The sequence below is a fragment of the Mesoplodon bidens genome (assembly GCF_964165515.1).
Source record: "Mesoplodon bidens genome assembly, chromosome: 13".
Lineage (NCBI taxonomy): Eukaryota > Metazoa > Chordata > Mammalia > Artiodactyla > Ziphiidae > Mesoplodon > Mesoplodon bidens.
Genome location: NC_138169.1, coordinates 76566619 through 76581600, shown reverse-complemented (window position 1 = coordinate 76581600; position 14982 = coordinate 76566619). Strand labels below are relative to the sequence as shown.

Sequence of the window (14982 nt, the reverse complement as noted above, 5' to 3'; positions counted from 1 at the left end):
GCAGAGCTGATTTGTCCATCTCTGAAGCACTTCCTAGATTCCTTTAGGCTCAAATACCTAAATGCCACAGAGGAACTGCCCAGAGCAGTGCGGTGGCATGAGAGGCCACACTCTGGACTCAAGTCCGAGGAGTCACCTCCCTCCTGGTCTCTAGCCACCACAGTCTTTCTCTGGAGAAGTATTTATTCATGATAGATTATTTTAAAGTATAATTACTCCTGATTTTCTGCCTTTAACTAGGTAGGTAATTACAGTGTGCTTCTACAAAGAATACTCTCATGTTTCCACTTTGATACTTTTTCGTGGAGGTAGCAGGAAGATAGAAATACCTTCTTTCTACTCTATGAGAACCTACAAAATTTTCCAATTAATGGGACTATTGATAATTTTTTTGTCTTAATCTAATTACAGAAGTATTTTTACTTATTTCCCTCCTGGGCACAATCATTTGATTATGATTGCAGGCCAACTTTCTTAAAGATGTCATCAATATATGGTAGAACACAAATTGAATGAAGTGCTTGCTTTGAAACAGCAGACCTGAGTGTAAATCCTGGCTGCTTCATTTACTAGTAATAGATCTGGTGCTACTTACCCTTTGCCATCTCTGAGCTCAGTTTCCTCATCTGAAATACTGTGAATAATACAGCCTACCTATTGAGGTTATTGTGAGAATTAAATGAGATAATGCCTATATCATACCTAATATAGTGCCTACTATATAACAGATCCTTCACAAATAGTAAGTATATTACTTTTTAAAGTAAACAGATGTAAGGCTTTGAATTTTCCTTTTAGTTTCATAGCCATGTAGTCTGTGAAACACTGAAGACAGTTTTTGTACCATAATTGTCTAAAGATAACTTTTTTCTTTATTTTAGAGCACCTCACTGAGTTGGATTTTCTTCTGTTTGCTCCTGGCAGTGTTCCCACTTATGCCTGTTGTAGGACGAAAGCCAAATATCTTTCTAGTGTATGCACCATATTTTAACTTTTCTTTTTAATGTAATTGTTTTTATTAATCATCACTATGAAATATGAACCAAGTCTTGGCCATGAGTTTAAAATCATGTGAACAAACTAGAAGTTAAGATACTAATATCAAACCATTAGTCATAATTTTGGCTCAGGCTCTGAGAGGCATTAAAACTCCCTGAAGATGCTTCTGGACCTTCATAAAAAATGAAATTGTGCCAGTGATAACTTAAAATGCCAAGAATTTTTTAAAGGTCTAGAAGCCTTTGTATGTTTTATATATTGGGAGATCAGTAAAAGGTTTCACATGAAAAAATGTTCTGTTGCCAAAATTAAAAGGTCTAAAAGCCACTGATGATTGATGCAAACTCTCTTTTCCTTTGATCATGTCCACATTTTAAATGTCTGAGAAAAATGAAATTCTCTTCTATTCTAATCTGAACATAAAGATCTCCATGGGAGGAAACTCTCTGTACCTTGACAGCTTTCTCATGTTTAATCACTTAAACTGTTAGAAAATTCTGTATACCTTGCCTGAATTCTCCATGCTGCTGTTATATTTATTTCTCCTCAATATATCCCAAGCAAATCTTTAAAATAATTTTAAATTTTAAAATAAACCAATTTTAAAATAATTGGTTACATTTGTTTTTAACTTTAAAGTTATTATGTAATCTAATGGCTGTGTGTGTGTGTGTGTGTGTGTGCAGGCGCTTGGCAAATTAAATGATCATTATTTCATTTAACATTTCCTTTCTTATTTTCTAATCATGTAATCATCTTTGTTACTTTCTTTTGAACTTTGTGTAACCAACTTCCTTGATATTAGTCTCTTTCCACTTCAGGAACCATATTGTATCTGGTGTTCTTGAAAAAGTGTAATTTGTTGTTTCATTACTGTACCAATGCCTCACCCACATGCTACTTTTGTGGCCCCTCTTCCATCCTTCCCTTAGCCAGAAACAGCTGTGAAAAGCACCAACGTCAATGATAGAGAGGAACAATTTGTGGATTATAAATGTAGATTTTCCTTTTTGTATGAGTAGGTGCTCATAGTCAGAAAATGTGTGCTGTAGATACTGATATATTTGTTTAGCTATCTTTTATATTGTTTCCTGTAAATTTGTCCAAGTCAAGCTGAGAATTATGGTGTGTGTAAATGTTAAAAAAATCAAATTATAGAAATAAGATGAAGATACTTAAAAAATTGTGTGAAAAATTACAAATAACACCATCCCCACAGAATCTTTATTCTAAGATTTTTATTCTTACACCTGTGTATTCATTTTGTTACTTCATCTTGATTAAGCAAATGATTGAGAGGTTCTATGTTAGAGTAAAATATCTAATATTTTCATGTGATATATATTCTATAAATGTCTTAAGAAAATTTGAAATTGTGAATTGTGTTTTAAAACAGAGTGGGTGCAGGCTTGCTGGTTCTTCTGCTATCCCTGTTTGTTGTAACATCTGTCTTAAAAAGAAAAGATAGTTTTGTAAATGAAGAGCTGGTGTTACATCTATTACAGGTCAGTTGCAGATTTTCAACACTATGTTATACAAATGATACACTAAAATGTATCTTACAGTTGTATTTAATTATATTGTTCTTAAGATGCCATCCTGTTTTTTTTAACCTCAATACCAGGTATGAAATAGCAAAAAGGTCAACAGGAGGCCCCCCAAAAACACCTAGATAGCAGAGATTAAGGAGACATAAGAGTTATTGTCCAAAGAGTTGAACTGAAAACGACTTCCTCTGGTCTGAGATTCTGTGTTGTCCTAGTTTGGGTCAGGAAAAAAGTAAGCTCTTTGAAGTAAAAGCAGCTGCTTAGTATGTTTATATGAAGATTAGTCAGTTTAAGACTTCAGATGACATACTAGGAGAAAATAAACTTCACTTTGGTTGGTGGCTTTGGAGTGGTGAAAAGAACTTTGAACTTGACATTTCAAAATTGAGTCAATTCCCAGTTATGCTTTGTACTAGATGTGTGATTTTCAGTAATAGAACTTGTCTGTTTGTTTTTAATCTGTAAAGATAATATCCAGTAGGGTTGTAAGAGATTATTTGATGTCATATTCTGTAAAATGATAGCTTTAAAAGTAGATAAGAGTGGAAACCACTTTTTTTTCCTTTTCAACAATAAACAATAAACCACATCTAGAACACTGATAAAAAAAACTTATTTGAGTCTCCTCAAAAAACTTACTCAGAACAAAGCTGGGATAATAGTATTTCCAAGAACACTCAAAAATTAAAATATACAACACTTAAAAGATGTTAACTCATTCTTGGAGAACAACAGAGAACATATAAAAAGAGAAGTATTTTTGTCAAAGATCCTATCAAGCTATTGAAGCGTGTCTTTTCATTTTAAATGGTATACCGACTGGTTTTACACTAAACCATAGTAGCTTTGAAAAAATTCACCTATAATAATGAATACTTTGACAGAAGTGTGTGTTTCTGAATCTTACTCTGTAGGAGCAAAGAATACCATGTTAAAATTCTTACGGACTTTTTGAGAAATACCCCTAAGTATAAAGTAATTCCTTCTGACATTAACCTTATTAATTTGCACTCATTCCTCTATTGTGTACCATATATATTTTTTTATGATTCTAAGATTTGTGTCTTCTCACATTTTAATGTATCTAAAATGAGAATGTGTCTTACATTTGAAAGGATCCTAGAATTGTGTCATAGATTTATTGACAACAATTTTTCCTTCTTAATTCACTGAAAATATGGGTAAATTAAATGTATCTCTAGGATTTGGTGATCAGGTTGCTAATCTGATCTTTAAGAGAGTTTACTTTGTTCATAGCCATAATTTAGCTCATTTCTTAAACTGGCTATTAATCCGCTAATTCAGGGGTCGGCAAACATTTTTCTGACGTGCTAGATTGTACATATTTTAGGCTTGTGGGGCATATGGAAGTCTGTTGTCACTTTACAGCTCTACCATTGTAGGGCAAAGGGAGCTGTAGACAACATGTGAATGAATGAGAGTTACCATGTTCCAATAAAGCAATATTTCTAAAAGCAATAGTTTACCAACTCTACAGTAGTTTGTCTATATTCCCTAAAGAATATTGTACTCCTTGTATTCCTAGTACCAGTGAAAACTCAGGCCACAGATATGTATTGAATGAATAAATAGATATGACTGTTAGTGAGGGCCAGAGGTGGAAGACACTCAGCCATATATGCCAAGCTATATACATTTCACTCTCTGCACTTCCATGATTTAAGAAAACTTCAAGATTAATAACAAATATTTCTAAGTAAAAACAGTGTGATAATGTATGCCAAAATATTCCTGAAAGTGTAAAACACCTCATTCATGCTTGTGAAGGAGGGCTTTTGCTTAGTACAAGAATTCTGACTGTTTGCCTTAGCCACAAGAAGGTGAGCTGGTCCAATTTCAATAACATTTTGGCCAGATTCCAGTTGTTCAAGCACTTTTCTAAGTATTCTTTCTAATATATAAATTAGTCACTCACCACCTTCTCTTTTATTTACGTCTTCTGTGTTTGTTTTCAGATGCTAAGCACGGTGCTTTCCATGTGTGTTGTGTATGGCACTCATAATAGTCTACTCAAGAAACAAGGACTGCCTCTTATTAATCAGGTTGTTAGCTGGATAATATTAGGTAAGAGGTAAATCAAATCCAATGAGATAACTTTCCATCAAGTTACATCTTAAAATTACCCACTTACATCTGTATCATTGCTGTTGAAACAAATAATTTTGTTGTGGGAAAATAATACTAACGAGCTATTATTTCTGTCTCTTGTTGGAAGTTGACAAAGAAAGTTAGAACTTTTGTGAGCATTCATGTGTTATTAAGAATTACTTGATAGAATATTTATGACTTGATAATGAGGCTGTATATTTATTCGCACCTGATAAAAAGTGCTTCCAGAAGAGAAGAGGGTTTTGTGAAGAGATTCCTTTGCTGAAATTTCATGTCAATTCATAAATTCTCAGTTCTTACACAGGGACTAGGAAGCAGTTAAATTTTATCTGTATTTCCCTTGCTGAAAATAACATTGATTAGTCACCTCCCAACACATTACACATTTTATAAAGCTGATTATACTTTTTTTTTTTTTGGTACACGGGCCTCTCACTGTTGTGGCCTCTCCCGTTGTGGAGCACAGGCTCCAGACGCGCAGGCTCAGCAGCCATGGCTCACGGGCCCAGGCGCTCCGCGGCATGTGGGATCTTCCCGGACCGTGGCACGAACCGGTGTCCCCTGCATCGGCAGGCAGACTCTCAACCACTGCACCACCAGGGAAGCCCCTGATTATACATTTTAAAACGTATTCCTCTATAGTTCTTTTAAGAATATGCGTGTGGAGCAAACAGTTGTCATTTAAGGACTTAGCCTTTTCCTTCCAACTGGAAAACAGGAGCAAACTTTAAGTCCAGGTTTTTCATTAAAAAAAAGAAAAAGTTTGTAATGCCTATGAATGATATGATGTGCAATTTAACATTTATTTATTTATAAATGATTTTTGTTCGTTATTAAAAAAAAATCTTTGGATGGAACTTTATCTTAAAAAGACAATTAAGGGATAGGAGTGTTTGTCCTTGGATTGCTCTTAAAATCCAAGCAGAGGCTTAAAAATACAACAGGAAACGGACATGTGTCTCCTAAAGTTTTGATTTGCTCATTTTCTAAACACCTTGGTCATTGTATAAGTGGAAGTTATTCTTGGACAATAAGTGTTCTTGTATATATAACATTATTTTCACTGTGTAAACTTTATTTCATTTTGGGCATTATGTAGGCCTTCCCTTTTAAATTATCTTGATTACATTCATTCTGCATGACAATAGCAGAGACTGCTCTTTCATTTTAAAAAAATATGTTTAGTTTGTACTGTGTTCTGACACTATTCTGTTCTCTGAGAATAATAAATATGGAACAAGTCCCTGCCCTCCTGGAGCTTATATTCTGCAGGGCTGGGTGGTGGGGCTAGTATTCTAGCGGGGTATCTATATGTAATTGTCTCTCATATGACATGTTAGTTTTCAAATCCACAGAAAAATCAAAAATTATGAATGGCAACGATGACATTAAAGGGAAGTCTTTTTATTTTCCTGCATAACTTCAAAAATATGCAGTGTATATAACACACACCAGCATATAAACAATATGTCACCTAGGGATAAACCACATGACGAAGAGAAGCAAAGAAAACAGAATTTGTGTTCATATTATTGTACCTCACTTTTAAACATCTAAAACGTCTAAAAAGTTTAAAAAAAGAAATTTCCCAGAATTACAGAAAGTCATCCTCTACTTCATGTTCTTGTCCATCTGTGATTATGAGTGTATGTATAAAATTTTTTAAACATCATATTCAATATTTTTATCTATTCTACCATCCTTATATTAATTTTTCAGTTGACTTAATAATATCCTTTATGGTATTTTCCCTTTGTCTTTTATGACATTGACATTTTTGAAGAATATAGCCAATTAACTCTGGGAAAACTTATATTTTACCCATGAGTTATGCTGAGACATTCTAACCAAGAACAAGGGATGTCCTTTCACTTGTTCAAGTCTACCTTTGTGCCTTTAAAAGTAGTCTTCATAGTTTCCTTCATATAGGCTGGGAATGTTTCTTGTTAAATATATTCCTAAGTATTTTATCTTTTTTATTGTTGTTATAATGAGCTTTTCTCATTCATTGTATCTTCTAATTTTTTTTTTGAGTATAAGATGCTATTGATTTTTACATGTTAATTTTATATACTACTTCTTTACTGAATTTTCCTTTCTTGAGTTAGGTTTATCATTGACTCTCTAGGTAGAATTTTCCAAGTATACCATCATGTAATTTACAAATACAGATATGTATTTCCCCCTTCCTGTTCTTATTCCTCTCTTTTCTTTCATTTACTTGCATTGGCTAATACCTACAGAACAATGTTAAATAGTAGAGATAGTGAACCTCCTTGATTTTTTTCCTGATCTTAGTGGGAGTGTCTCTGAAGTCCCCCCATTTAAGACAAATGCTGGCTTTAGGACTGAGGTATATATATTTATCATGTTAAAGAAAGTACATGCTCTCCTGTTTTATTTAGGGTTTTTATTAAGAATGGATGTTGAATTTTGTCAAAGACATTTTCAACATCTATGGAGATAATAATATGGGTTTTTTTCCCTAGACCTGTTAATATGGTGCATAATACTAATAGATTTCCAGTATTGAACCATTCTTGCGTTTCTGATATAAACTCCTAAGATACATTTGATTATAATGTACTATTTTCTCATTGTAGCATTGGAGTTCATTTGCTACTATTTTTCCATCATAAATGATATTGTTCTTTAATTTTCTTTGGTGTTCTAAATTTATCAGGCTTAGTTATCAATGTTATATTTGCTACATAAAAAGAACTGTTTCTCTTTAATTTCTATACTCTGAAACAATTTATGTAGCACTGGGACTATCTGTTCTGTAAAGTCCTGAAAGAATTCCCCTGTGAAACTATCTGAATTTAGTCCTTTTTTGTTGGGTAGTCCCCTGATAACTTTGTATTTCTCTATGAAATTGGTCTGTTTAAGCTTTTTATCTCTACTGCGGTTAGTTTGGAAAGCTATATTTGCTTAAGGAATTTTCTGTTTCTTCTAGATTTTCAAATTTATTCATATAGAGGGATGCAAAGTAATCGCTTATGATTTAAAAAAATTCCTTCTGTATCATTAGTCATTTCCCTCATAATTTATTTTGTATATTTGCACTTTCTTCCTTTTCTTTGATTAACTTAGCTAGTGGTTTGTTCTTTTTGTTTATTTTCTCAAAGAACATGGATTTTGATTTACTAATTTGATCTACTGTTTTTCTGTTCACTACCTCATTAATTTTTGCTTTATCTTTAATTTCTAGTTTTATTACATTGTGTCTGAGAGTATTTTTTGTATCATTTTTACCTTATAGAACCTACTGATATTTTCCTTGTGCACTAGTGTATATGATTAACATTAGCATCCCATAGGTTTTAGTATGTTGTGTTTCCATTTTCATTTGTTGAAGTATCTTTTTATTTCCCTTTTAATTTCTTTTTTTGGTCCATTAGTTGTTCAGGAGTATGTTGTTTAATTTCCACATATTTGTAGATTTTTCAGCTTTCTCTTGTTGTAATTTCTAGTTTTATACCATTATAGTCAATAAAGATACTTGAAATGATTTCAGTCTTATTAAATTTGCTAAGACTTGTTTTGTGATCTATTATATGATCTGTCCTGGAGAATGTTCCATGCACAGAATGTGTTCTGCTGCTACTAGTTGGAATGTTATATAAATTTTTGTTAGATCCATTTGGTCTAATGTATGGTTCAAGTCTAATGTTTCCTTGTTGATTTTCTCTCTGGATGATCTATCCCTTTCTGAAAGTGGAATATTGAAGTCTCCTATTATTATTGTATTCTTGTCTATTTCTCCCTTCAGATCTATTAGTATTTGCTTAATATATTTAGGGGCTCTGATGTTGGGTGCATATATATTTATAGTTGTTATATCTTCCTGATCAGTTGACCCCTTTATCATTATGTAATGACTTTATTTGTCTGTTGTTATCATTTTTTGGCTTAAAGTCTATTTTATTTGATATAGCTATAGCCACCCTTCACTTTCTTTTGGTTTCTACTTGTATAGAATATCTTTTCCATTCCTTCACTTTGAGCCTATGTGTGTCCTTAAATCTGAAGTGAGTCTCTTATAGGCTGGACATATATTTTAAACAAGACATTTCCTCCTTGGGATTAGGAGAGCATCGGTACTAGAGGATGCCTACCATATGGTGCAATGCATGAAATAGTTGACTCATAGGTAGGTCAGCAGTATCTCCAGAGGTATCTTCCAAGCACTAATTCACTATAGTCTAGCTCCAGTGAACATTTTTTGCTAATGTGCTGGGATCCCTAAATGGGTTATATGTTATGCAACTGGTTCTAACTTATGTCACTCAGGATGGGGACTCTTATTTCCCTTTTAGCATCTTATCAATCCTTTACACAAAAGTCAAACAAATACAGAAAATACAGGTTGGTAAAACAGGTCTCATTTGAACTGCCTTTTTAAATAAATATTAAAATACTATTTCTTTCTGTTAAAATATATACCAGATGATGATAACGTTACTGGAACTACACTGAAAAAAAATCAGAAGTGATTCCTTTAAGATTACTGTAAATATAACTCACATAATCTTAAATCTTGCAGTGACTCAACTTTGAATGAGATTGTCTTTACATTTAACTTATTAGTAGATGTTGACTAGTAGTAATAATAGCACCTAGCAGTTATTAAGCACTTACTGTATCTCAGGCACTATGCTCAAAGAGCATTTTATAGGTGAAATTGTATTTAAACCTCACAACAACTTTATTCATTTCTACTTAACAGATGGAAATACTGCTTAGATCGATTAACAAACTTGCCTCATGGTTAAAGAGTTATAAGTAATTCAGCCAGGATGCCCTCCCAAGTTATCTGTCTTCATACTTTAGAGCATTTCATTCCACGCATATTGCCATCCTAGCCAGGAGGATTAGGAAATTATGCACATTTTCTTTCCAAAATAAAGATTGGGGAGGTTATGTTTTGCTACCCCCCCCCAATTTATTTGCTCTTCTCCCACTGAAGTAGTTGCTTTCTAATCCTGAGAAGAAAGATTACTTCACTTATTTGGTTTACTCTTATTACAACTGTCATGTGTGGTGAAGTCCTTGTCTCCTGTCTCTAATTTTCTAACTGGCACACTACAACTCTCAATGCATACTTTGCAGTGGGAAAACTTGGAGGAGGGAGTGTTTAGGAAAAATCAATTTCTGGGGAGTAAGTTGTCTTTGAACTAAATGTTTAATTAGGAGAAAAGTTGCTGAATCTTGAGTAATTTTTTTTTTATTATTTACATTAGAAAATGACAAATTATTTATTTAAGAGTTATTACAGTGAACAAGGCTGAATATAAATTGGGAAAATCTGAACTAAATTGTGGTTAAAATGGTGAAATGTAATTTTAATTAAAAATGTGAAGTTTCAAATTTCTTACAAAAATGAGTAGGGCAAATGTAGCTTCATTTTAAATGTCACACAAATAATAAATGCTATAAATGATAATAGAGTATTCGGTGCTTTAAACTCAACATACCCTGTGTCGCTTGTACTAACACTACCCACATTTGTTTTATTACAGCCTCTTCCTTCATCGTGCCTCTACTGAGTCCTCTGATTCTCTTTGATCGGCTGTTTAGCATTCTTGTTTCCTCAATGTCGACCTACCTACTTCTAAGCACAGGGTATAAACTGTTTTTAAATTTTAATTTTTAGTAGCAAGTTTTACATGACATATTGACATTTCTCTGAGTATTTAACCTCTGGAAATGAAAAATACATGAATCTTGAGGAATAAATTATAAGTATTTTTCCTCTGTAAAAACTGTGTGACTTGATCTGTAATCTTCAGTTTTCTTTTTCTTATCATTTTCACAGTATTGCCTATAGTATTTGTGTTTCTGTTTATTTCCTGAAGTTGCTTAAATACTGCTTACCTACAGTGTTAGAGAGTTCTGATAGATTGTGGAGGAATTTTAAGTCTCAAACAATGACTTATAAGAATTTTAGTCTTTGTTGCATTCCTTTCATGCACTTTAAATTATGTTTTGATTTGTTCATTCTTCTTTGAGTATAATATTTTATTTTTACTCTTACATATGTCATAGTACAGATATTTCTTTTGATTCAGAAACCTTTTAGAATATTTTCCCAAAAGTTAAACTGTTAAAAAGTTAAACATTTTCATTGAAGATTAAAATTTTCTTGTAAAACAAAACCAAAAAAGAACAGCTTGATTTGGGTTGGATTCTGAAGCATTCTCTAGAAATCAGTGAGAACGATGACATACTCTCCCATCTACTTTGAAGAAAAGAGTTCTTCACTCGCTTTTGAATTTTATTTCATCTTTACTTAAATCTTCATGAGGGTGAGAAATATGCACTTTATAATAAACACTGAATAGAGCAGACAAATCGAATAACCACCACTCAGACAGTTTCAAAATTTGGTCCAAATATAGGATCTTGATCCCAATTAGAAGAACCTAGGGATTTACCATTGTGCACATGTAAGCACATTTAATTTAAGAAATCTAAAAAGTGAAAAATCATGCCTAAAATCAGAATAATAAGTATGACCTTATTAATGAATGTATTAAGAAATATATCACCCAACATCAGAAAGTATATTTACCTTTGCAAAAAAAAAATTTTTTTAATTTACCTTAGACAGAGGTAGCCTGAAACAGCAGTCTAATAATTTCAGTTAGTACATTTTTCAGTGTCAAATCAGTTTTGCAAAACATAGTCCACCTGTTATCATTCCACGTCACTATTTTTGGACGACCTGGAGGGTTCTCCATGTAAGTAAGTGAATAGTCAGAATTATAGGATATTTAAAAGAAATGCACTTTCATTACTTTACAAAAGTACAATAATAGCAATCCTACATTCTAACAATGCACCCTTGACTAAATGAATAAAGAAGATTTATTTTTAATCAGCATTTAATTATTTTTATGCAGATGGAAGCTATTATAATACTTGAAAATAGTTCTCTTAAGTTGGTTAAACATTTTCCTCCAAAATTTTGATTATAGTATCCCTTTGCTTAACAAAGTATAATACAAACTAAATGTCTTTTCAGCCCTGTTCAATTTGCACGGAGACCTAACTAGCAGATCCTAATTTAGAAAGGTTTTGTTATGTACACTCTGAGCCCATGATGACATTTTATTGGTATTTCAGTTTATTAATTCAGATATACAGACTTTATATGAGATATTCATTCTCTAAAGAAATAAAGTCCCATAAGAAGATTGTCTTTATCAGATTTATTCATCTACATTTTACAAAAATGTTATTTTATAGTTTTTGAAAAGAAGTAAATCTGTAGTACTATTTGTAGAACTATGGAATTTATGTTTTTACATATTAGGAAAGAATAATTTCATATATAAGTGCAAATATTTTAAAAATCATGGGTTTTTTTCCTTTGTTTTTTGCTCAGAGAGTACACTTTCTTGATTCAATTAGTCAAGTTTTTTTCACATTTCTAGTGCCCTGAACACTAGACAGACATACAGTTAGAACAATTAGTGTACCCCAGGTGTATAATAGAGTTGTAAGCTGCTATAAAATATGGACTCTATTTTACAATGTTAGGCAATTACAAAACGCAACAATTAAGTTATCGTAATTTAAGTTGTGGATTATGTGATATAAAGAATGACTAGAGACAGGGTTTGGGTAAGGGAGCTGAACTGGTGCCATCAAGGAATCATGTGGAAATTGAACTAAATTTTCAATAATGGCTAGGATACAGGCATTCTAATTCTTTCTTTTTCAATTTTTTAAAATCATTGTAAACATAGTATAGTCACATTTTGAAGAGTAGGAATAAGGAAGAAAAATCATCTATTAACCCTACCCCTCCTATTGATGTTCTGACATATTTCCTTCCAGTCTTAGCTCTGTATTTATCTTTTTAACACAGTATTAATCATAGTCCATGTACTATTTTATATCTTTATTTTCTACTTTGCTGTATTTTATTTTTAATGTTTTTAAATTTTTATTTTATTTTTATTTATGTTTGTGTTGGGTCTTTGCTGCTGATGTGGACTTCTCTAGTTGTGTTGAGCGGGGACTACTCTTTGTTGCGGTGCTCAGGCTTCTTATTGTGGTGGCTTCTCTTGTTGCGGACGGGCTCTAGGGGCATGGGCTTCAGTAGTTGTGGCACGCAGGCTCAGTAGTTGTGGCACACGGGCTTAGCTGCTCCCTGGCATATGGGATCTTCCCGGACCAGGGATCGAACCCGTGTCCCCTGCATTGGCAGGCAGATTCTTAACCAATGCGTCACCAGGGAAGTCCCTCTACTTTATTTTAGAAGCATTTTCCTAGTTGGCTTATAGGCTTCCTAACCATCATTTTTTTTGGATGGGGGGGATACGCGGGCCTCTCACTGTTGTAGCCTCTCCCGTTGTGGAGCACAGGCTCCGGACGCACAGGCTCAGCGGCCATGGCTCACGGGCCTAGCCGCTCCGCGGCATGTGGGATCCTCCCGGACCGGGGCACAAACCCGTGTTCCCTGCATCGGAAGGCAGACTCTCAACCACTGCGCCACCAGGGAAGCCCCTAACCATCATTTTAATAGATTTTTAATATTTTATGACGTGGATGCACCTTGATCTTTCCTGTATTTTTTGGTCACTTTATTTACAGTTTTTATTATCATAAATAATGTTTTGAGTTATGTTTTTATGCATAAGCCTTTTATAAAGTTAGATTATTTCCTTTTTTCACTTCTCAGTTGTAGTATAGGTGGGCCGTAAAATATGAATTTTTTTTTACTTTTGTCTTAAGAACAGTGCCAGCTTATAATATTACCAACAACCTATGAGGGGACCTACTTCATCATATCCTTCACAGTATTTGATATTTTCATTTTTAAATAAGAATATCAAATGCTATTTTAGTAGGCCAAAAATAGTGCAGCTTTGTGTCGATACATTTTTCTGCACTTGTTTTACTAATAATATTTTCTCACATGTGTGTTGTCTGTTCATATCCTGGGGCATCCTAAATCTTATATACCAAGTGGTTTGTGTATGCTTTCTCAAACCTGAATGTTTTCTTCTGTCTGATCTTCAGTGCTTTCGTTTTATGATCAGTGGTAGAGTTTAAAGCATTTTGTTTCTTTTGCTTTCTCCTGTTTAAGAAATAGCGCAATATGGAGTAGAGTTCAGTAGTTGAAAAAGTTGAAAGAGAAATACAGGTTTTTTTTGTTTTAATTTGGTTTGCTTGATTTTGTTTTGTAACTTCCAGTCAACAAATACTTATTATGAGGGGGCCTGTAGTGGTGACAAGACTGACCCAGTCAAAGATTTTCCAAACTAGTGGGGAATACATATTAGTAAACATGTGATTAAAATAGTGTGATGACTACTATCATATGTAGAGTATTTGGGGGATTACAGAGGTGAAACACTTATCTTAAACTAGGGCAGAAAAGGATTAGGAAAAGCATCTGTCACATTTCTCCTTTGTCCACATTATAATGTCCACATTATGCGCCAGCCTAAAGATGTACCATACATTATTGAACTAAACTCCCCTGTGGATATTAAGTTGTTTTCTTGTTTTTCTCTTCTGTAAACAATATTGTAACAAACATCTTCAGATGGGAATCATAGTGCATATGTCTGATTATTTTCTCAGGGTGAATTCCTAGAAGTGACATTATTACATTATACTATATGAATATTTTTTAGATTCTTGATGCATAGTATTAGATTACCTTCCAGGAAGTGTTTATTCCTATGTAGAGAGTATGAGAGTTCCTTTTTCACTATACTCTTGTTGACATTTTTTTAATATGGTAAATATTATAAGTGGCTATGGCATCTATTTTATAATTTCTATATCAGTTATCAATATGGTCAGACATTTTTATGGATTTATTGGCTCTTTTTTTTTTCTTTTTGAGAGGTTTATATTCCCATATTGTACCCATTTTAAAAAAAAATTTGGGATGTTTGTCTTGATCTTCTTTTCTGTATATTAATCATTTTAACTCAGGTATTGTCTTTTTACCTTTGTCTTATGTTTTCTTTCATTTTTGTGTATTTCTGTCATTTACCTCATGAATGAATTTTAAATATCTCTACTATTTTAAACATGTAATGATCTCAAGATCTGATAAATTTCAAAAGATGATGTTAGAGTTAATATTTAAATGTTACTTTCTTTTCCTACTTTCTTCTTCTGGAAAGCCTAAAAAATTTAAATTTCATGATATTGTAACTTAAAGTATTATCAAGATTGTTTTAATTTTGAGAAGGACCTATTAGTATTATAAATTTGCATTTTTATTTGTTTAATGTTTTTTCTTTTCTACCCTCCCACTTCCACCTCACACCCCCCA

The 14982-nt window shown here is 32.9% G+C and overlaps 1 protein-coding gene across 4 annotated transcripts in view; it reads left to right on the top strand.

The window, feature by feature from the left end:
* The window catches only part of PIGN (phosphatidylinositol glycan anchor biosynthesis class N), a 105952-nt gene that overhangs the window by 50695 nt on the left and 40275 nt on the right, over positions 1-14982 (top strand). For all 4 annotated transcript variants that reach the window (XM_081253030.1, XM_081253031.1, XM_081253029.1 and 1 more), the window contains 4 exons: positions 882-973; positions 2396-2504; positions 4523-4631; positions 10199-10301. In XM_081253030.1, the coding sequence (XP_081109156.1) occupies positions 882-973; positions 2396-2504; positions 4523-4631; positions 10199-10301 (413 nt within the window). The remainder of the gene's footprint in view (positions 1-881; positions 974-2395; positions 2505-4522; positions 4632-10198; positions 10302-14982) is intronic.